The sequence below is a fragment of the Megalops cyprinoides genome, chromosome 19, assembly GCF_013368585.1.
Source record: "Megalops cyprinoides isolate fMegCyp1 chromosome 19, fMegCyp1.pri, whole genome shotgun sequence".
Taxonomy (NCBI): domain Eukaryota; kingdom Metazoa; phylum Chordata; class Actinopteri; order Elopiformes; family Megalopidae; genus Megalops; species Megalops cyprinoides.
The window spans coordinates 7,763,940-7,785,107 of record NC_050601.1 but is presented as its reverse complement, the minus strand read 5'-3'; the positions used below and the strand labels follow the sequence as shown (position 1 = coordinate 7,785,107).

General features: G+C 49.9%; 1 protein-coding gene across 2 annotated transcripts in view; it reads left to right on the top strand.

The window, feature by feature from the left end:
* Positions 1–21,168, top strand: part of LOC118794871 (caskin-1-like) — a 77,055-nt gene that overhangs the window by 55,449 nt on the left and 438 nt on the right. The window contains exons 7-20 of one of the 2 annotated variants that reach the window (XM_036553160.1): positions 2,384–2,492; positions 2,627–2,735; positions 3,099–3,193; positions 4,172–4,289; positions 10,930–11,034; positions 11,450–11,568; positions 11,715–11,796; positions 12,239–12,342; positions 15,129–15,239; positions 16,950–17,051; positions 17,296–17,434; positions 17,592–18,799; positions 19,111–19,873; positions 20,045–20,489. In XM_036553160.1, coding sequence (XP_036409053.1) covers positions 2,384–2,492; positions 2,627–2,735; positions 3,099–3,193; positions 4,172–4,289; positions 10,930–11,034; positions 11,450–11,568; positions 11,715–11,796; positions 12,239–12,342; positions 15,129–15,239; positions 16,950–17,051; positions 17,296–17,434; positions 17,592–18,799; positions 19,111–19,873; positions 20,045–20,489 — 3,609 coding nt within the window. The remainder of the gene's footprint in view (positions 1–2,383; positions 2,493–2,626; positions 2,736–3,098; positions 3,194–4,171; positions 4,290–10,929; positions 11,035–11,449; positions 11,569–11,714; positions 11,797–12,238; positions 12,343–15,128; positions 15,240–16,949; positions 17,052–17,295; positions 17,435–17,591; positions 18,800–19,110; positions 19,874–20,044; positions 20,490–21,168) is intronic. The other variant, XM_036553161.1, reaches the window with a different exon arrangement.

Below are 21,168 nucleotides of genomic sequence, written 5' to 3'. Positions count from 1 at the left end.
ACTCCATCATGATAATAAGAATCCTCTCTGTCACTGTAATAATACCCTGCACTACAGAGCTAGGACACCGGGGCCTGCTCTATGTGTCATGCACAGCATTGCACACATGCACACAGGCTGTAATCTGCCCCTAATGAAGGGATGATGCCGTTTGGGGCATAGGTCAATCATCTCACGCCACCATGTCATCAAGCCACTCTGATTAGTAATAAAGAAAAGATTGGAAAATAGGTTTCATTAGAAATAAAGGCCACGTCAGCCTGACTCCATTACGCAGCCTCAAACAACCTCTCGGCCTACCTTAAAGCTTCATTGCACCGTTTTCTCAAGCTAGTTTGAAGCGTTTACCTTTTCTTTTTTTTGGAACAATTGTGGGTTAAGTACCTTGACTAAAGGTACAACAGCAGTGCCCCAGTGGGGAATTGAAGCAGCAACCTTTCAGTTGCTTCTTCCTGCTCCTTACCGCTATGCTACACAGGCCGGTGCTACCATATTTGTGTAGGGAGTGTAATGGAGGGTTGCTGCTGGGAGAATGTGCCCAGTCTGGGCAGAGTGCTGCAGGATACTGGACCAGTGCTCCCTGTGTGTGTGTGTGTGTGTGTGTGTGTGTGTGCAGTTGGAGTTCAGTTCAGGGGGGTTCAGTTCTCCATGGGTACAGAAGCCCAGAGGGACAAACACACTCCACACTGTGGACGTTTCCCCTGTGTTAAAAATACACACGTTAGAATCAATGTCCTGGCTAATGAGGCGTGTTGACACCTCTGTCCCGTCTGTGTCCCCTGAGGTTTCAGATAGGATATCAGTGGCACAGGTGTAAGGGCTCCAGAGCTGCACACCTGCTGGATCTCACATTACATCATCATTTACAGCAACTGACGGGCCTTCTGTGACAGGGACCATGTGACAACACAAGAAGGCACCCTATTGGCTGGAGGTGCTGAGTAGACTGATGATGAGGCTCCCAGGGAAGCATCTCTTGCCTGCGTTTACAGCGTATTCATTCTGAAACCTCACATACATCACTGCATCGAATGTGTCAGTGTGTGAACATTTGACATTGTCCTTGAGGAATGAACAAATGAATGAAGCAAATGAATGAAGATGGAGAAATCAGCTAGCTTGATGGACGCCCTTATCCAGGCTGTCTGTCATTTTAAATGCATTCATTTATACTTTTACATAGCTGGGTATTTACAGGAAAAATTCTGTACCTTCCTCAACAACCGGACCTGGAAGACGGGACACATGCACGCGCTCACACACACAAACACGTATACGTGTAAACGACACAAATGAGCACGCACACACACACACACACACAAACACACACACACACACACACACACACACACACACGCCCCACACACGTTTAAACTGTCCCAGCCTCCCTCCCTTGAAGGGCAGCTCCGTAGAGCGAGGTGACGCGCATCATTAATTAGCCCCGGACAGCCTGTGATTATGTGGCTGTGTGCATCAGTAAGCGATGCCCCGCGCTGGTCTCCTCCCACTGCAGCGGCGGCAGCAGCAGCAGCAGCAGGAGCCAGGCCTCATAGCACCACTGCCTCCTGCGTCCACACTGCTGCGGCTGCTTAATCCACCCTCCCGCTGCTGTCGAAATAAAATAAATTTACTGGCTGGCCTCTGCATATCGCACTCAAATATGTGACAGGGTTTTATTTACGGCTCCTTGTCTGTAAAATAAAAGTCAATACTCTCCGCAGCCAGACTGGCCGGGCTGCGGGTTTCATTTAAGAGCAGGTCTTGCGTATACCCATTATCACTCTCTTACGATCAGAGGAGGAATCACGTCGAACAGGCACAAAGCCGGCCGATGTCCAATGTCATCTTCATACTGTCCCCCAAAGAACCCCTTTTGTCGAAAGGGGTAAATGTGTTTCATTGACAGCACAGTCGAGAGCTGTCCCTCTGTTAGGAAGCCGATATACAGCCCGGGAGCAGACGGTCATTATGCTTTAGAGAGGCTATTTACCTCTGGCGGAATTCCAGCAAGATCACCCACGTGACTCAGATTATGGCACACTAATGCACAGTTTTAAAGCCTTTTGCCAGTAATCACAGAGATTGTACGTGCCTCTCTCTGTATATGTGTCTGTGTCTCAGTGAAGCCCCATGCCTGTTCTTGTGCCTGTGTCTTAACCAGGGTATGTTGGGCAGGGGGTTTTGTGGGGGGGGGGGCAAATCAACAAACTTTACTGTCTATGGCAAAATTCTATGACTGGACCAGGTCAGCTAGCCAGTGATGGACTAACTGAATCAGTTTATTAAGCACCTTTTTTGGGTTACTACTGCAGAATATTGGTGCTGCCCTCTGTTGGCCACACAACCAATCTGCAGCTCACATCTTGTGTCTCCATGCCCACAGGTTGCTCATTCAGGCTGGCATCGACATCAACCGACAGACTAAATCAGGCACTGCTCTCCACGAGGCAGCGCTGTGTGGCAAGACTGAGGTGGTTCGCCTGCTGCTGGACGTGAGTGCCCCCTGTTGGCAGCAACTGGGAACTGCAGCAAAACCTTGGTGGTTTTGGAGTCTCATGCATAGATAATGCCTTTGGAGGACAGCTTCCGCAGAAGTGGCTCTCTGATCTCTGACCTTTACCCACAGAGTGGCATCAACGCTGCAGTGAGGAACACGTACAGCCAGACCGCGCTGGACATCGTCCACCAGTTCACCGCCACTCAGGCCAGCAGGGAAATCAAGCAGATGCTCCGAGGTGAGAGAGAGAGAAGAGGGAGAAAGGACAGACACAGAGACAAAGAGAGACAGAGAGCAGGACAGACTGAGAGAAGGACAGCGAGAGACGGAAGGATGGAGACAGAAAGAGAGAAAGAAAGACAGAGAGAAAGGCAGAGACACAGAGAGAAAGACAAAATTTTATCTATCCTGTATTAATGTTCATTGTTGTAGTTACTCAAATGATAGTGTTGCAATAAAGTTGGCTGCTATGGCTATAGTTTTGGTGCACTGAAGAAACTGTAACATATACACACCCACACATACGTATGTATTTTCCTCTGCCTCCGTTTATGCACCCATGTTTCCTTCTGCACATGTCTCTCTGCGTTTCTCTGTGCAGATGCCTCCGCAGCCCTGCAGGTCAGGGCCCTGAAGGACTACTGCAACAACTACGACCTGACCAGCCTGAACATCAAGGCAGGGGATGTCATCACGGTCAGTCTCTGCCTCTGGGCTAAGTATCTCTGCACTGACTCCCCCTGCCCAACATCCCCGTGTGCTGACTCCTACTGCACAAACTCCCCCTGCAATGACTCCCCAGCAATGACTCTGTCTGCGCTAAGTCCTTCTGAACTGTCACTGCACTGGCTCCCCCCCTGCACCAGTTCCCCATGCACTGACTCTCTGGCATCGACTCTCACTGCACTGACTTTCTGGCATTGACTCTCACCGCACTGACTCTCTGCACTAACTCCCCAGGCACTGACTCCCTGGCACTGACTCTCACTGCACTGACTCTCTGCACTAACTCCCCAGGCACTGACTCTCTGGCACTGACTTTCACTGCACTGACTCTCTCTGCACTAACTCCCCAGGCACTGACTCCCTGGCACTGACTCTCACTGCACTGACTCTCTCTGCACTGCCTTCCCATTTACCAACTCCCCCTACAGTAACACCCAGTGCACACAGCATACAGCATCACAATAACATCATCTTTGCTTCTGCAGTATTTACTTGTAGTGCAGTGTAATGTAATAAGTCCAAATCAATCATGCCAGTCCTGCAGATTTTAGTTGATTAAAAATATGTTCAGTCTTTGTAGATGTAGAGCAGGACAGTGTGAAATTGACAACAGCTCCCCCTGTTGTATAGAAACCATATTTTTAAACAGGAGGATGTGTTCTTTTTTTCTTGAGATTGTTCTGCCATTCCTACTTCAACCAGCTGGGAACAGGAATAACACTATCATTGTCATGACACTTCACACAGTTGTGTATTTTACTGTAACCTGCCTGTAGTGGATGGTGTAGACTGTGTTTTTATCAATGCAAATGAGTAATTTGTCAACCTTAAAGAAAAATGTGAGTACATCCTGCATGCTCTTATATGTCAAAGCTATTTCATTGACTGAGTTTGCTTTTGAGGCACAGGACATTTTTGTGTAACTGATAACGCCCACTGTCCCCAAAGGTGCTGGAGCAACACGCCGATGGCCGATGGAAGGGCTGCATCCATGACAACCGCACAGGAAACGACAGAGTGGGATACTTCCCCTCCAGTATGGTGGAAGTGATCAGCAAGAGGGCAGGTGTGCAGTGGAGGGGGGAGGAAGTGGGCGGGGCTAGGAGCTACTCTGTCAGGTGAACAAGGCCTGGATAGGAGGCCGAATACACCAGGCTGGGAGAGCAGGAGAGTCGGCATCCAGAGCTGAAGCAGGCTGAAAAAGTGTTGTGCCGGTTGAGGAAGGGCTGAGGCCTGTGATTCGGTGAACCCGCTCCACAGGGATGTGTGCAGCGTCACCCAGCAGCCCAGTCATAGGAGTGCACGAACATTGCATGCCCAGGCGGAGGGGTGGGAGCACCCTCTCTGGATGTTTTGTCTTTCTTATGAAAAAATGTACGGTAATATATGGACAAATTGGCAATGCGAATCAGAGGTAATACAGGAGACACCGGCCATTTTACAAATTTGGTTTTTTTCAATTTTGAGTATTCAAATCAATCAGTACCACTTTTTACATGCCCATTATCACATTATTGAATTAGTAAACCCCCATACATAAACTTGTAACTTATTCTTGCAATAGTTACTGTACAGAAACCGTATTAGTACCTTACAGTATGGTAAAGTTTAGTATATTGCAATATTTGCAGACTTTCCGATTCGCAGGAAGCTCTATCCCTCGTGGTGCGCATGTATTTACATATGTCAAAATATACTGCTTTTATTTCAAAATCTATCAAGTACTTTCACTTTTATGCATGCAATTGTTCACTACTGAATATTGGTGGATGTCTCTTACAGCATATACAACAATATATACCATTACAACATTACAACAATAACATTACAACAACATCCGTACGTACAATATGCAAAAAATTACATATATGAAAGCAGAAGTGGCTGATTTAAGCCACAAATTTAAGCAACATATTTTGACATATAAGTAGAATGATGATATTTGGATTTTGGACTACGCATTTTAACATATGTTACTCTTTCATAAGGAATGTTCCTAATATAGTGTGTGTCTTGTGAAGGCGGCGTGGGAAAGACTGATAACAGCACTGGAGTTGGGCACAGAGTCACAGCCACTCAGGGCTACACGATAAATGCCGTTAAGGTCTATTCAAGCTGCCAGGGGTCTGGCATGGGTGGAATTTGGTGGTTTTCACAATGGGCTTTGGTCCAGGGGACTCCGGTCTGATGGACAAAGCGCCCCACACACCTCCTTTTCCTGTGTGGTCCGTTTACACCCTGCCTGCTTGGATGGCCCTGCCCACAGCAGCCATCAGACAGTACAACACCACCTGCTGGGAGGTTGTGGCGCTGCATCGTCTCATTGTATAGTATCGGTCTCAAGACTAGCTACATCTAAACCTCTTTCATAGTTCTTCCCGAAGCGGGGAGGTATGACTTACTGAGGTATGACACCAGCAAGTGAATTCAGATTCGGAAGCAGGAGGAGGGGCTAGATGTGTGTTGTGTCAGTATGTTAGGTGTAGGCGCTCATCTGTGTTCTCCCACTGTGTGAAGCCTGATAGGGTCCCCCAATGTCATCTGATACGATCCGCGAAATTTGTTTTTATCTCAGATCATCTCCAGCGCCGCACCCCGTCAGAGGCGTCCCGGCAGCGCTGCAGCGATTCATATTCAGGGCTGCGGGGGGCAGCATTGTGTCGGAACACGACCAAACACGCGATTTTCACACCGGGTCGTTTTAATAAGTAGCTCTGATAGATTGAAATGCAGAAAGCAGCGACCTGGAGCCACAGGCAGTGAGCATGCTCAGAATCTGTAAAACTGGGGGAGGGAGAGGGCAGGACTATTCTGTTCTGATTGGCTGTTTCCAGTCAACTCTGGACCCGGCAGCAGGGCAGAGGAAGCCATTTACACTCGAACCTCCACGTACCGAAGGGCCGTCTGAGGGTCTGCTGCGTCGTCTCCCTGTTGGGCTATAGGAACATGAGCCCCTTGGGCCAGAGGGGAAAGGCTGTGTAACGTTACTGTGTCTGATCCGGCTCTCGGCTCTGTCTCATCCACCACACCGTCCCTCGAGACGTCCCTGTCTGCATCCCACATCACCTTCACTCTATACATGTCACAGCTGTCCGTCTGCCTTTTGTTAAGTTTCACCAGTACTTACATATAACATCCCTAATCTCTACTCCCTAATCCCACCTCTTAAATCATCACTTTCCTCAGTGAAAAGGTTTTTTTTCATGGACAGTACCAGTTTGGATATCCAAAATGGCCATGTTCTAATTGGAGGAAAATGGCTGTTCTAAACAAGACCCCCGTCACGTGTGGGTCCCCAGTGCTAATTTGTGGAAGAATCTCACAGTCTGGCTATTAGCTGAGTTTCCCCAAAGTGCATACTGACTCGTTCCTGATGCACTGATGGATTCTGAAAGTAGACACCCTCACGCACACATATGTGGACATAAACACACACACACACATACATGCACATAGGCACACACACACATACACACAGACACACACACACACACATACTCATGCAAAAATTCCTGCATGCTTTCACTCATAAACATACACACATGTGAGTACACATAGATGTACGCACATTACATACATAAATTCACGCATACATACACATATATGAACACACACACGCGCAAGCACAGGCAGATGCACACACAGACATACACACACACACAGAGTCTTCTTGCCAGCCTTGTTTAGTAACCAGAGGAAACTTGGAAACCTATAAGCCACTTATCCCTCAGTCTCCTCTCCCACAGTCTGCCACAGTTCCCAGCCTTTCTCAGTCTGAGAGCAATTACACACTGCGATTATATCCACCACACCACCTGGAACTCACAGCAAATGGCAGTTATGATGGCACCGATGACTGTTTTAACTGTGTGTTTATCTGTAATGTGCTCACGCCCTCAGTATAAAGCAATTACACTCCTGAATATTCCAGGTGGTGCAGTGTCATCCTGACATTCATTTTCATTCTGGTCACAGCCCAGCTTTGCATTTTTTAACACGTGAGCAACATGATTTAAATATGTATGTATATATAACTGTAGACACATATATATATGTAATCATAACCCCCCCCCCCTCCCCCCACTGAAAATAGGAAAAGCAATGGTAGCTTCCTAGCGAGTGACAAGAAGTTAGAAGACCAATCAGCCTGCTGCGTTTCGAGACCTTCCGTTCATTCTTTCTTTTCGTTCCTCGTTGGTTTTCGAATAAGTTGTGTTTGCTTTGATTTGTTTCCTATCTCTTACATATCTGTTTTCTTTTTTTTTTTTTTTTGTCGTTGTTTGTTGTCGTTTGTCGTCTGTCGTGTGTCGTTTGTCGTATCTATCTATCTACTGTAGGTTCATGGAATGCAGTCATATGTCCCCAGCAGTATCTAAAGATACAGCTGAGTGCGCCGGCGTGCGGCCCGGCCGCCGTGGTGAACGGGGACTCTCAGTACCCTCAGTTTCATGTCCTGCCGCCTCCACCTCCTCCGCCACCACATTCCCATCAGCCACTTTTCACTTCCTTTGGCTATAGCAGGTCCCCAGGCACCTCGGAAGAGCTGCACTGTGGACAAGGTACAGGCCTGGTACTGCCGTCCTCCTTATTTTCTATTATTTGTTTCTTTATTGCTTTCTTTCATTTCTTTGAGTTTGTCTCCCTTGTTTTCTACTTTCTTCTTCCTCTTATTATTATTATCATTATTATTATTATTATTGCATAGCAAACTTAAAGGGATGTTTTACATGTGTATCCTGATGGACAGGTCCATTTTCAGTGCTTAAGGTTGTAGGTCCCTTCCTGAACCCTGGGTTCACTTTCTTCCAGAAAGTAAAACATTCCTTCAATTTTTTTTTTTTTTTTGAGGGGAAAGGATTATATCTCTGTATTATTTAATTTTTATTTTTATCTTGATTTTGTAAAACATTCCTTCAAGTTTTTTGATGAGAAATTATATTATTTGGTGTTTGTTTTTTATGTTATTTTTATGCTTTATGTTAAGCCCTTCAGCGTACGCAATGCTAAAGTTCTGAAAAAAAAAATACATGATCACTGATTGTGATTGATTGTAGTGTGAATCGGTGAAGCAAGCATTTTGACATGCGCAGTGTGTGTGTACACTGAAGGATATGTCCAGGTCAGACTCGTCTCAGGCAAGTTTAGGGGAATTTTTCAATTGCGAACGTGACTCCCTTGTGGGCTCCGCTCTGAAACACATTTAGATTTCTGCCAAAAGGTATTCAACCGCCTGGCGAGTCAGTACCCGAGCTAGTCTCCCCTGGCCTTTTAAGGACCTGCTGAGTCTTATTGACCGGTAACACAGCCCACACGGGACTCGGTTTTCTGGTTGTCACAGTTGATTTGTGTTTGCTCCTGATTTTTCAGTGCAGCACAGGTACTGTTTTTTATTCCTCACCCTGGTCACCCTGGACCTCGGGTTCAAACGCCTCCCCAGCAGGCTTACTTTGTCTTTTGCCTGTCGTTGCCTGTGTGACGAGTGTGTGTCCCCCCACCCCCCACCCACCAACGCACCGCTCACCTAGCATAGGCTGAGTACAAGCGCGCACACACTCTGTAACAGCTGTAAAGCATGGCCGCTAGCAGAAGTGTTAGTATTCACAGCGTGTCGGTACGTCTCCTCCGAAGCAGTCACCGTGTTCATTCCTGCCTCAGCCCTGTACTCTCTGTCTGCTCTCCCGCCTCCGATTTATCCCCCCCATCAATCTCTCAGCCTCCTCTCAGCATTTGTATTAGACCATGTCCGTGTCCATCTTAAAGTGCTCCTCTGGGTCCATTTCCCCACATACTTCCTTTTTTATAAAATTTAAACTGACGGGGGGGGAGAACGGCCATAACCGCATTAAGAGTTATTTTGAAGATAAAAATTCCTAGACTCCGGATGATGAAAATTTAGGGTCGCTTGAAAGTCTGAGAGATGGTAGGCTTTGTGCCGGCAGCTGTCGGCTCAGGGGTACAGGAGGTGGAAGTGACTCCATGCAGCTGGCAAATGCCTGAGGGGTGTGGCCCGTTTCATTCAGGTCACCTCCCCCTGCAGCCTCAGCTGCACTCCAAAGGGCAGTCGCTGTGATTGGAGGGATATCACCTCTCCTTACTGACTCCATAGTGAATCTCTGTGACCTCCAGCTCGCCTTCCTCAAGGGAAAATTGACTGCAAAATGTAATATAATTGGTTAGAACTGGGTTATAACAGAAGGTTATTCCTGTTATTTGAGGCAACCCCTCACACACACACATACCGCAGAAAAAACCCTTGCCCCTTCCACAATCTTCACACTTATGAAAAGGCAATCCATGTCAGTAATAAGTACTGAAGTATCTAAAATGTAAGATTTCCCTGTTTTAACACACATGATAATGAATAAATAATGTCAAAAAGCATATACTGAAAAATCTATCCATTATTGTTACTTTCATTTATGCAAATCATTTGCATGCATTGTGGAATGTACTTGACAAAATATGCTGTGTGACAATGTATTCCGAAGTACGTGTACACAAATGATAATATGAAAAGGAAATACTGTAATTGGGATTAGGATTGGGTAGATATTTTTAATGTATTCTTTACATTACAAAATTTGCATTTTGCTATTTGCTTTTTTGTAACGACATTCACATGGGAAGCCTTGTGTGGTCCGTTCCCCAGCTGGCCTCTCATTAACTAGAGTATGTTGAATAAACTGGGCAAACCTCACACTAAGTACGGCGCAATACAGAGGGGCATGTGATGGGAGCTCAGGTCAGATTTAGACATGTCTCTGTGCGCTTTCTATGCGTTTCTGTGCCTAAAAATCACGCCTGAAAGATTACTCATTTGCTAAAAAAAAGAAGGTACAATCAGTCCCAACGCGCAGTTCCAGAGAGTAATGTCTTTTAACATGAGCAGTCTACCCAGGCAAAGCGATGTAGCCTTGTGCTGGAGGTAAGGGTGCTCGTAAACCTCTTGTGTTTACTGCGCACGTTCATACCAGCTCCAGCCTATTGATTTCCTCTGTCCTGCTCCAGGATCTCGGGCCATTCACAAGTATAAACCTCTAAACCTCATTCAAAAAAAAAAAAAAATCATTCATGGCTTTTAATGGCCTGGAAATCCTGCTCTGAATAATTTCTTGTAATGCACTGAAATTCATACATCAGCGTTTATGCATATATAATTATATATGGTTGTACGTACATATATTATATATATGTGATTATCTTTGCACCGTATATGTGTGTGTTTAGACATATATATGTATATACACATGCATATTGGTAGTCTTTTCATGTTCAATTGTACAGTATACGATTATATACGTAATACATGTAATATAATGTATATATAAGTATATGTATATATTATATATACATATACAGCATACATGCATGATTTACATGTATATATATGTATATATATGTTGATATATATACCCTTGTTTTGAACCCGACTGTGTCACAGACAGTTCCAGTTCCATTTTATATGACTCTGCTGCTGCAAGGATAATGACATAGCAACAGACAGCCAAGTGGTCCTCATTGGAGGAAGACTCCAGACCCCCCTGCTCTGCTCACCTCCCCCACCTCCCTCACTCCCCCCACCCCTCTGTATGGAGGAGCATGGCCGGGGACCATAGGGTCCGGGTGTAGCGTGTAGGAGGTGCCCCCCACACGCCCCGCCTACTCCCCCTCCCCCGGTGCTGTTAACGCTTGGTTCTGTATTGAAGGTTCCCGCGGCTCTGAGTCCAGTCCCCATGGCTCCCCTACCCTGACCAGTGGCCCCCAGGGCGGCGCCAGCGAGGAGATTTGGGTGCTGCGCAAGCCCATAGCAGGTAACAGCCGGGCAGCCTCCTGTCCCGCTGTCCGAACAGCCATCTCCATGTCTGAGGCCTGCTCAAATACAGGGGCAGGAACCTGACGCCCTCCGATTAAAGCCATTGAACCCAGAGCCATCCACAGACCCCCCTCCCGGGGGTATAATTCCATGGGAACAGAACCGCCCCTCCACCTGGCACCAGGGTCTGGGACTGTGTGGTCCACCCCCCACCCCCCCCCACCCCATCTCACTCTCTCAGTCTGGGTCTGTGTCCTGTGTGGTGTGGTGTGGTGCGTCCGCTGCGTTCGTTGTGTGTTCCAGTGCATTACACAGTGTTGAGTCGACACAGTGCGTACGTGCGTGTGTGTGCGTGTGTGTGCGGCAGGCTGGCGTGGCACTGACCGCGGGGCGGGGCGGGGCTTGTGTTGCAGGTGGCGACCGTGGCAGCGTGGGCAGCTCGGGAAGTTTGGGCAGCGCACGGTCCTCGGGGAGCGGGCAGAGCGCGGGCAGCAGCGCGCACGCCCTTCATGCCCAGGCGGAGGGAGTCAAGGTAACAAGAGCCATCGCGGGCACGCCCGGAGCACACTTTCAGTCGAGCGCTGTCCCCATTGAACGTTGATACTCTGCGTGGTCTCTGGGCTGAGAGACTGGGTCTGTGATCAGTAACATAGGTTTTTGGTGTTCTTTGTCCTGTAGCTTTTGGCCACTGTGTTGTCCCAGTCTGCGAAAGCCAAGGAGCACCTGCTGGAGCAGTCTAAGTCTGTGGAGCAGTCTACAGGTACCACACCGCTTTTAGAGACTGCAGCGATTTCAGATTGATTTGATTTCGAAGTGCAGATTTGACAGTGCGCAATTACCCCACTCACGTCTCTCTCCCACTGCAGCCTACTCCAACACACTTTGATATTCTTGCCCAGGTGTTCTGCAGGTAGCTTCATCACACTCAGTCATTTTTACTGGGTCACTGAAACTCTAGAGCATGCAACGTTTTATTCTTCAGCAGCTCCTCCTATACTACATTACCCATCACACCCCAGTCATGTCATTGTCATAATTTCCGTGAGAAGCAGGGAGCTTGGCCACCGTCTCCTTTATCCAGATGGTAGCTCTGATGGAAGTGGGTAGTGGACGTGGGGGAGAGGGGAGGCGACTGGTGAGATAGCCAGCTGGTGCGGCATGGAAGGGGCTGCTCTCTCCTAATTTGTGCGCGTATCTCCCAGGGTCCTCCTCTCGTACCCCGAGCTCGTCGAGCTGCCCGTTCCACGAGCAGCCGTACGGGGAGGCGGCACCACAGAGGAAGGGGGAGGTGCCCTCCGAAGGCAAGGTAAGCCAGTCCTGAACGGGCTACGTGTCTCTGTGTGTCCCTCCCTCTCACCTCACCACACCGCACCGCACCACACCACCGCACCGGCCACGGGCACAAGCACCAGGCACAACCAGGATGCTGCCCCAACACTTCCTCTCCCAGCTTGCTGCGTCCGTTCTGAAGGTGTTCGGGTGCGGACGGGACCCGGTGAGTGCATTCTGCCGTGGCTCAGCGCAGTGCGTGTGTGTGTATGTGTGTGTGTGTGTGTGTGTGTGTGCGTGTGTGCGCGTGTGTGTCTCACTACGTTCCATTCTCCATTCACTCTGGTACAGTAGGCGCCTGGGCTTTTCGAGCTTCGCTGAAGTGGGAGGATGAGAGCTGTTTCAGTTGGCCTCACGCTGACCAAACCCACCGTGCACCCACAGCCTCGTTTCTCTCACCGTCATTACCGCTACCATTGCTACTCCTGTCTGCTTCTTTTCAGCAAGTACCCCAAAAGCCACAAACCTTACCTTTGATGTTGTAAAATGGAACGGCAGTGTGAGGTTCAGGTGTAAACGTGTGCACTTCAGCGGTGGAAATTTTGCCTTTACTATGCACAGTGAGCGTGGCTCAGGGGTTGTGGTGAACGTGCGAGGTGGCATAGCTTCCCAGCTGCTTTTGTTGATGTTAGAGCTGCAGACTGTACTTTATAAACCAAAATACAGACTTCATTACTTCTCATAGCTGGTAAAGCTATGAAATCTCATTCGTCTCCTTCTGAAAATTTCCTTTTTCTGATGCAATTATATGACAGAAGAGCAGTCCCTCAGACTGCATTACACTCAGCTGTGCACCTGGATATGACTTGGGATTGGCTTTTCACATGATTGTCTGGCGAAGCTCACCAAAAGCGTATTCCCACAGGCGAGATGCGCTAAATCACCTTGGCTTTTTGCTGCAGAACTCGAGACGCAGTACACCGCTAAATTCATTGCAAACTGAACTGATTTAACTGTAACAGGGGTTTGAAATGGACCTGAGGTTGCTTTGGTAGTCACAGAGGAGCATTGCATAAGGGCAACATATTTTTCACAGCAGGGCTTCAGAGCTGGTGGGCGGTGTCCTGTTGGCTCGGCCTGGAGCAGGAGGGCTGGTTGGAGGGCTATCTATCCTTCCAATTCTGCCTCCTCTGTCCTCTCTCAACCCCTTTTCTTTGTCGCTTGGAAAAGCATTACACTGAGTACGGTGTAAATCAGCTCTGTAGTGGGTGACACAGAATGTCTTGTTTTTGGAGTATGTTTGGAGTGGAGTGTGACGTGTTTGTAGTGCTCCCCAATTACTTAATCCACAGCTTGGCAATGAGTGGATACTGTTTCTTAGGGCCGTATACATGTGGCACATTTTAAATGTAAATTCTGTACTGCATTCAGATCTATATTCAGTGTGCAGCCACTGCATTTGCCTGAACAGTAGCCCTTATCTTTGAATAAGCAAATGAAGCCAGTTTTACTTTGCTTACACATACTTTTTTTTCAGTCGCATTCAGCAATAAGCAAACACATAGTGCTGTGTCAGTAATGAAACGTATCGATATTCGCCTGGTTTTGTTCTTCAAAATTAAGCACAGGGTGCATTTGGGGACTAAATCAAACCTGGGCCTCAGGACCCCCCCCCCCCCCCCCCCCCCCCCCTCCGCGGCATTGCTTACAGGGAAATACTTTCCCAGAGTTTCAGTGAATGAGTCAGGAACCCAAGCAGCGAAGGTTTTTCAAAATCATCTGATGGAGGTTTAATTTAGCACACGTGCACGGAGGAAGCCAGCAGCAAGACACTCAAGTCAACTGCCAGTGATTGTTTAATTTACATGACTCTAGAACCATGCTTATAACCCAGCACCCCCCCCCCCCCATCTCCTCCTCATACTCCCATTCTGTACATGGGGGAACAAGCAGCTGTGACCTTGGTGCTTAAATCCAGTTGACACTTTTATTGCTGTGTAGCTACAGAAATCATCCCTATGACTACCCTAAGCGCCCTCCTGTGATTGGGCACACGGTAGTTTGATGTGACGTTTCGGCTCCCCCCTGGCCAGCTGCACCTACAGCATGGCCCCCTTTGACCTCGCAGGCCATATGCACCTACGAAGGGATGGACATGTCAAACACTGAATGTACATAGGAATTTTAGGTAGAATTCATGAAAAGGTAGGTTAGATGCTTGATATATGTAGAAGTTAGGAGTCATGAGAGGATAGGTTAGATACTTGATCGGGAGGAAGAAGACCTACCCATCCCTCCTCAGTCTCCATCTGGGAACACTGCCACTGCCACACTTTTGGATCATGTTGCTATCAGTTGAGACATAAAACCTGATAAAACTAGGCAAATGCCTGAGAATCAACACAGCAAAGAGACAGATACATAGGAGATGGATATGTACTGGGCCTTAATCCCCTTCATTGCAATGCCCGTAATTTGCTTGATTCACAGTACCATTCAAAAATTCTACACTAATTCTATTTCAGTCTCATTTAACTGATCAGGGTTCTGCAACACTAATGTAAATAGCACCTGTGTTGAAGAGTTTGGCATGCTCTGCTGCCCCATAGTGGAACAAAACAGTTACTGCCACCGCTTGGTACTGTTGCTCATACTCTACTCGGGTTAAAAAGACAGCAGAAAAAAAAGGAGTACGTAGCACATTTGTGAATCCAGAGATGATGAGACTATCAGAGGAGTGGTTGTCATGCTGGACATCCTGGTAACCCCTCACCACAGTTTTTAGTGCTGAGACAATGATGGGATGCCACATTTTTTTTCTAGAGCTCAGAGGCTGTTATCCAATGGCTGAGTGAGTTTCAGCTTCAAGTCTACGCTCCAAACTTCATCAGCGCGGGCTATGACATTCTCACCATTAGCCAAATGACCCCTGAGGTAAGACCGCCCCACACCCCCCCCCCCTCCACCCCACCCCAACTTTGATTCCTTGGAAAACCCCCCGCCCCTCCCTGCCCTCACACTCTGTCAGCATTCCTGGGTCAAGACATGAAGGACACAGGCTTAAGTATCTGTCATCTGCAGCTGGCCATCTGTGGATCAAAAGTTCACAAGGTTAGAGGGCTGTGCCACTTCATTTTTCAGCCCTCAAAATTGCTGAGACCTATTTGTGTCTCGTTGAGAACCAAGGTCTCAGAGCCTGGTTATGAACACACACAGTTACATTTCGCATGATAAATTTTTTTTTGATATTTTTTCATAAGAGGTTTGAGCCACCAGTGTTGCACACGAGCTGTGGCCTCCCTCACATCCTCCGGTCGGTCTGTCACGCGGTCCCCAGAGCTGCCCTGCCCTAGCGCCCCCCCGGGAGGCTTGTGTCTGTCTTCCTTGCTGGGCGGGGCCACACGCTGATCAGTGCTGCTCATACACTGGTGCCCCGATGCTTGACAACACGGAGGATTATGGGATATGACTGCATGAGTGAGCACGCAGGATGCTACTTGCGGTGTGACTTCTGCCCTAATGTGTGGTGTGGAGTGTTGTCTTCTTTGACCCCTCCCTCCTGCACTTCTCCATCCTGTTACCCCCCCCCCCTCCCAGCAGCATGCTAATTGTAGTGACTTCCTTTCTGTGTTTTAGAAAATGGAGTTTTTTAAAAACCTGACAGCCTGACTCTCCATTGTCTGTAGATGTATTCTCAGAGCTGATGTTTTGCAGTGGCAATGCATACAGTATCTTTTTAAGACAAGTAAACATGGCATTGGGGAAGCCTGTAAGCCCCCAGGACAATGATGCCACTTAAACCAAAAAACCAGTTTATTTAAAAATGATTGCTTCACTGTTGAACAAAGTTGAAACATTAAGAGAAAAATCATGAAGAGGAAAAAATAAGCAAATAATTCATAATAGCATTTATGAAATGACGTCACAAAAGGTATATATCATATCAAAACAATGCCTGTAAATAATAAAAATGAAAAAAAAAAAATAGTTCTACCGCTTGAGTATCGTTTTTTCTCTGTTTCTGAAAATGTATATGTTCAGTGCAGCTGTTTCCTGCTGAGATAAAAAAAAAAGGTTCTCTGGGTTTTGAGGTACTCTGAAAAAACTGCTTTCTTGCTTTTGCCTTTTTATTTCCTCATTCAGTCACTCTACGAATGGTCCTTCAAAAGAACTTCATAGCACCTTCATAAAAACTACATGCTACATTCATACACAGTATATAAGTATTCATAAATGCCATATGACTATCATAAGGCATGCTGTGCCACCATCCATATCAAAAATGTCTTGACTGCGACATATCACATCAGCATGCAGTGGCAATGTACGGCTGCTGACTTAGCAAACCTGGATGTTTGGATGTGGTGTTTATAAAGGTGTTACGTATTTCGTACGTACAAATGTTTGTAGAAGGTTTCTTTATTACATTTTTTGCACATTTGGTATTTTATGAACACACATTCCTCTTCTAAAGAAGAATGTGGTGTGCGTGTGTATGTGTGTGTGTGTGTGCGCGCGCGCGCATGTTTGTGCTTGTGTGTGCGTGTGTGCATGTGTATGTGTGTGTGTATCTGTGTGCGCGCATCTGTGTGTGTGATCTGACACTGAGGTAGTTCTAATTAGTTAGTGGGCTGTGTCTTTCAGGATCTAACTGCCATCGGAGTGACCAAGCCAGGCCACCGCAAGAAGATGGCCTCTGAGATCAACAAGCTGAGCTTCACAGAGAGCCTCCCAGACCACAAACCTGTGAGTCCAGTACACTGACCACAGCACAAATACAAACACACCCATGCACCAGTATATGAACTTTCAGAAAACAGTGCAGCTGACTACTGTTTTCAAAACCTGTAAGAAAGTTAAATGCCATGCAGATATGAGCTACCACACAGCTGTTTGCTTGAAAATCTATGCTGGAGATCAAGGTGTAGTATTTGTTAGTGTTTTTGTCATTGTCAGTACTGCTGTCAGCTGACCTTTTTGTGGATTGCAGGCTGACCTTGCAGAGTGGCTGTCCTTGATTGGTCTGGGCCAGTACTACCAGGTTCTGGTCCACAACGGCTATGAGAACATCGACTTCATTACCGACATCACCTGGGACGACCTGCAAGAAATTGGCATCACTAAGCTGGGTGAGAGAGATGTGGAGCAGAAACCTCTTATTTGCCATGACAACTGCAATCCTAATGTGACATTAGCCACTGACTGCAGTGCGTGAGGGTGACATATGCCCTGTGCTCTGGTGTTCAGCAGTGATCAGTAATAATCTTCCACCCCCCACACCCCCAGGCCACCAGAAGAAGCTAATGATGGCAGTGAAGAAGCTGGCGGAGTTGCAGAAGGCATCGGAGGGACGAGGCGTGCAGCGTAAGAAGGCATCCCAGTCCTCGGAGGTGGCAGAGAGCCCGCCGCTGGACGGGGCGGAGTGTATGTCCCCCAAGATGAGCACCTTCCAGGACAGCGAGCTGAGCGGCGAGCTGCAGGCAGCCCTGTCCCGGGCCCCCGACACCCAGGAAGGGTCGGAGGTCAAGCAGGGCAGCGATCACATGACCCAGCGGGCCCGCAGCCTGCAGGAGAACAGCCTGGGTAAGAGCAGGGAGTCCGAGGAGGGGGGTGGACCGCCCAGGAAGGAGGCGCGGGTGGCACGGCAGAGCAGCCAGGGGCTTCAGAGGGCCAACGCCCCCCCAGCGCTGAGCAAACCACGCCAGTCCTTCCCCCCAGGTGGAGGGCCCTCCTACACCCCCCCGCAGACCCCCACCAAGACCAAACCCTCCTCCCCACAGACAACAGCGCCCCCACAGGCCAGCAGCAAGATCAAGCCCACCGCTCAGCAGCACTTGTCCCAGACCGAGCGACCCCCTTCTACCCGCTCGATCCCTCAATCCCCCACGCACAGAGGCCACGCCCACGCGACCCCACAGCCCGTAGAGGCCGGAGAGGGTCCGCCCGCACCGGGGCCCCCTGTCTCCGTACCCCTGCTCTGCCTGCCCCCAGAGGGGGACGAAGCCCCGGGCGAGCCGGGCACGCCCAAGAAGCGCGCCCACAGCCTGGTGCGCTATGCCGCCTCGGACAGCGAGCAGGACCGCGACGACCTGCCGGTGCCTGACGCGGGGAAGTACGCCACGGCGCAGAACCGGGTGGGCCGCAGCAACTCGGTCCGGGGCCAGACGGACAAGGGCACGAGCCGCGCCCAGGCCATCGCCCTGCGGCAGAGGAAGAAGGGCCCGCCCCCGCCGCCGCCCAAGCGCTCCAGCTCCGCCATCTCCAGCACCAACCTCGCCGACGAGCCCAAGGAGGAGGCCGGCGGCGGGGCGCTACTCGATGTCCCCTACCACCAGCAGCGGCGCGCCAGCGACCTTGGTGGCGCGGTGGACACAGGCAGCGCGGGCAGCGTGCGGAGCATCGCCGCCATGTTGGAGATGTCCTCCATAGGGGGCGGAGCCAAGGCCCTGGCCATGCAGAAGCCTCTCGTAGGTGGCGGCCACCACTACCTGCAGGTACCGGCGCGACACGCCCACACCAGAGGAAGTGCCTGTTGTTTAAGTGCATGTTTAACAGACTCACTGTGTTGCTGTGTGTGACTGTTCGCGTCTTAGTGTTTAGTTCACTGTATGTGAATGACTGAATTTGTGTGTGTGTGTGTGTGTGTGTAAGGGTATGTGTAAGTGTCTGAAAGTGTGTGTAGGTGTGTGTGTAGGTGTGTGTAAGGGCATGTGTAAGTGTGTGTAGGTGTCTGTAGAGGTGTGTGTTGGTGTGTGTATGTGTGTGTAGGTGTGTGTGTGACTCTTGTGTCCCTCCCGTCTCTCAGGTCAGTCCCGATCGTGCTCGTGTGGCCGTTCACCACGGCGGGAAGCACCGCGAAGGCATCGGGCTGGACGGCGAGGTGGTGAACCGGCGCCGGACCATCAGCGGACCGGTGACGGAGCTGGTGGCGGCCGCACGGAGGGAGCGGGGGCCACAGGAGCCCGAGTCGCCCCGGAGCAGGGCCCCGCCTGACAGCTCTGCCGAGAACCTGCCCTTCGCCGAGGATGGAAACCTCACCATCAAGCAGCGGCCCAGGCAGGGCAAGGGCGAGGGCGAGCTGGAGGGCGACGGCCTTCCGGACGGCCTCTACTCCCTGCCCCAGGAGGAGCTGTCCCGTATGGATGCCACCGCCACCCTCAAGAGGAGGCCTCGCCCCAAGCACCAGCAGGACGGGGTCAAGTTCCAGCTGACCGAGTCCAGCACCGTCAAGCGCCGGCCCAAGAGCAAGGACAAGGACTCGGAGGAGCAGGACGGCCAGCTGCTGGTGCCCTACCAGAACGGCACCGGCACCATCAAGCGGCGGCCCACGTCCGACGCGGGCGGGATGGAGCAGACCCCACCGCAGGACAATGGGGAGAGCGCCCCCCGCAGAGACAGTGCCGACATGGGGTCCCTGAGCGCCGAGGGCACGCCCCGAAAGCCGGTGAAGCCCCCCGTGTCCCCCAAACCTGTCCTGGCGCAGCATATGAGGAAACCAGGCCCTCCACCACCCTCAGCCAAGAGAGTCCCCATCCCCGGGCCCGGGGGCGGTGACAGCCCAGGCACAGGTCAGTGTCCAGGTTGATTTTTGGTGTTTCAAATTCAGTGATGGAGCTGTCGAAATGCAGATGATGGTGAACCAACCAGGCTGTCTCACACACCATCTCTCCCTCTCTCTCTCACACTCCACCTCTCCTTCTCTCCTTTTCTTCCTGTCTCCCTCTCTTTATCTCCTCTAGAGATGAAGCGCGCTCCTCCAGCCGTGTCACCCAAGCCCACCCCGCCTCCCACCGCGCCCAAGCCGGCCAAAGTCCAGAACGTTTTGCAGCCTGTTGCCGTGGCTCCCAGCCCCTCCCCCTCCCCCTCCCCGGCCAAGCAGTCCGGCGGCCGAGCTCCCGGCACGCCCCCCTCTCTGTCCCCCAGCCCCGCCAAACCGCCCAGTCCCCCGGCACAGAGCCCCCAGACCCCCCAGACCCCCCAGACCCCCCAGACGCCCCAGACGCCGGGCCCCAGCACCCCCAGCCCGACCCCCCCGCCGGTCAAGCCGCCACGCTCCTCCATCAGCGGGGCCTCCATGGACAGCGCGGGCCCCGCAGAGGCAGTGCAGCAGAAGCTGGAGGAGACCAGCGCCTCCCTGGCAGCCGCGCTGCAGGCTGTGGAGGAGAAGATCAAGCAGGAGGACAGGTACCAGCACCCCAGCACTCACACACTCACACACACACCCATGTACATACACACTCACACACACACACATATACTCATTCACACACACACACTCACATACATACACACTCACACACACACACACACATGCTCACATACACACACACACACACACACACACACACACACACACACACACACACTCACACACACCCATGTACATACACACTCACACACACACACACACACACTCACATACATACACACAGACACACACATTCACATTCACATTCACACACACACACATACACTTACTCATACATTCTGTTACACAGAGCAGGAAGAATCAAAATGTTGAGACCACGCAGTGACACAGATGGGTTGTGGAAAAAAGTAACTTTACATAAAAACTTAAGAAAACCAGAACATACACAGGACATGGCAACTCAAGAATGAGTTTATATAGCACACAAACACATGACTAAGCTAACTAAACACAGGTGAAACAGATTAACTAAATTAGACAAAGCACAGACAGGAAGCCAGGACAACTGGGGGAAGCCCAGAGAAGCAGGGAACCCAGACAGGGCAGGCTATTATGAGGGTGCCTGTTGCTGTGGGACGCAGAGTCTGAAATCCTGACACGCTGACACACACATAAACACATACACACATGTGCGTAAAGACGCACACACACACT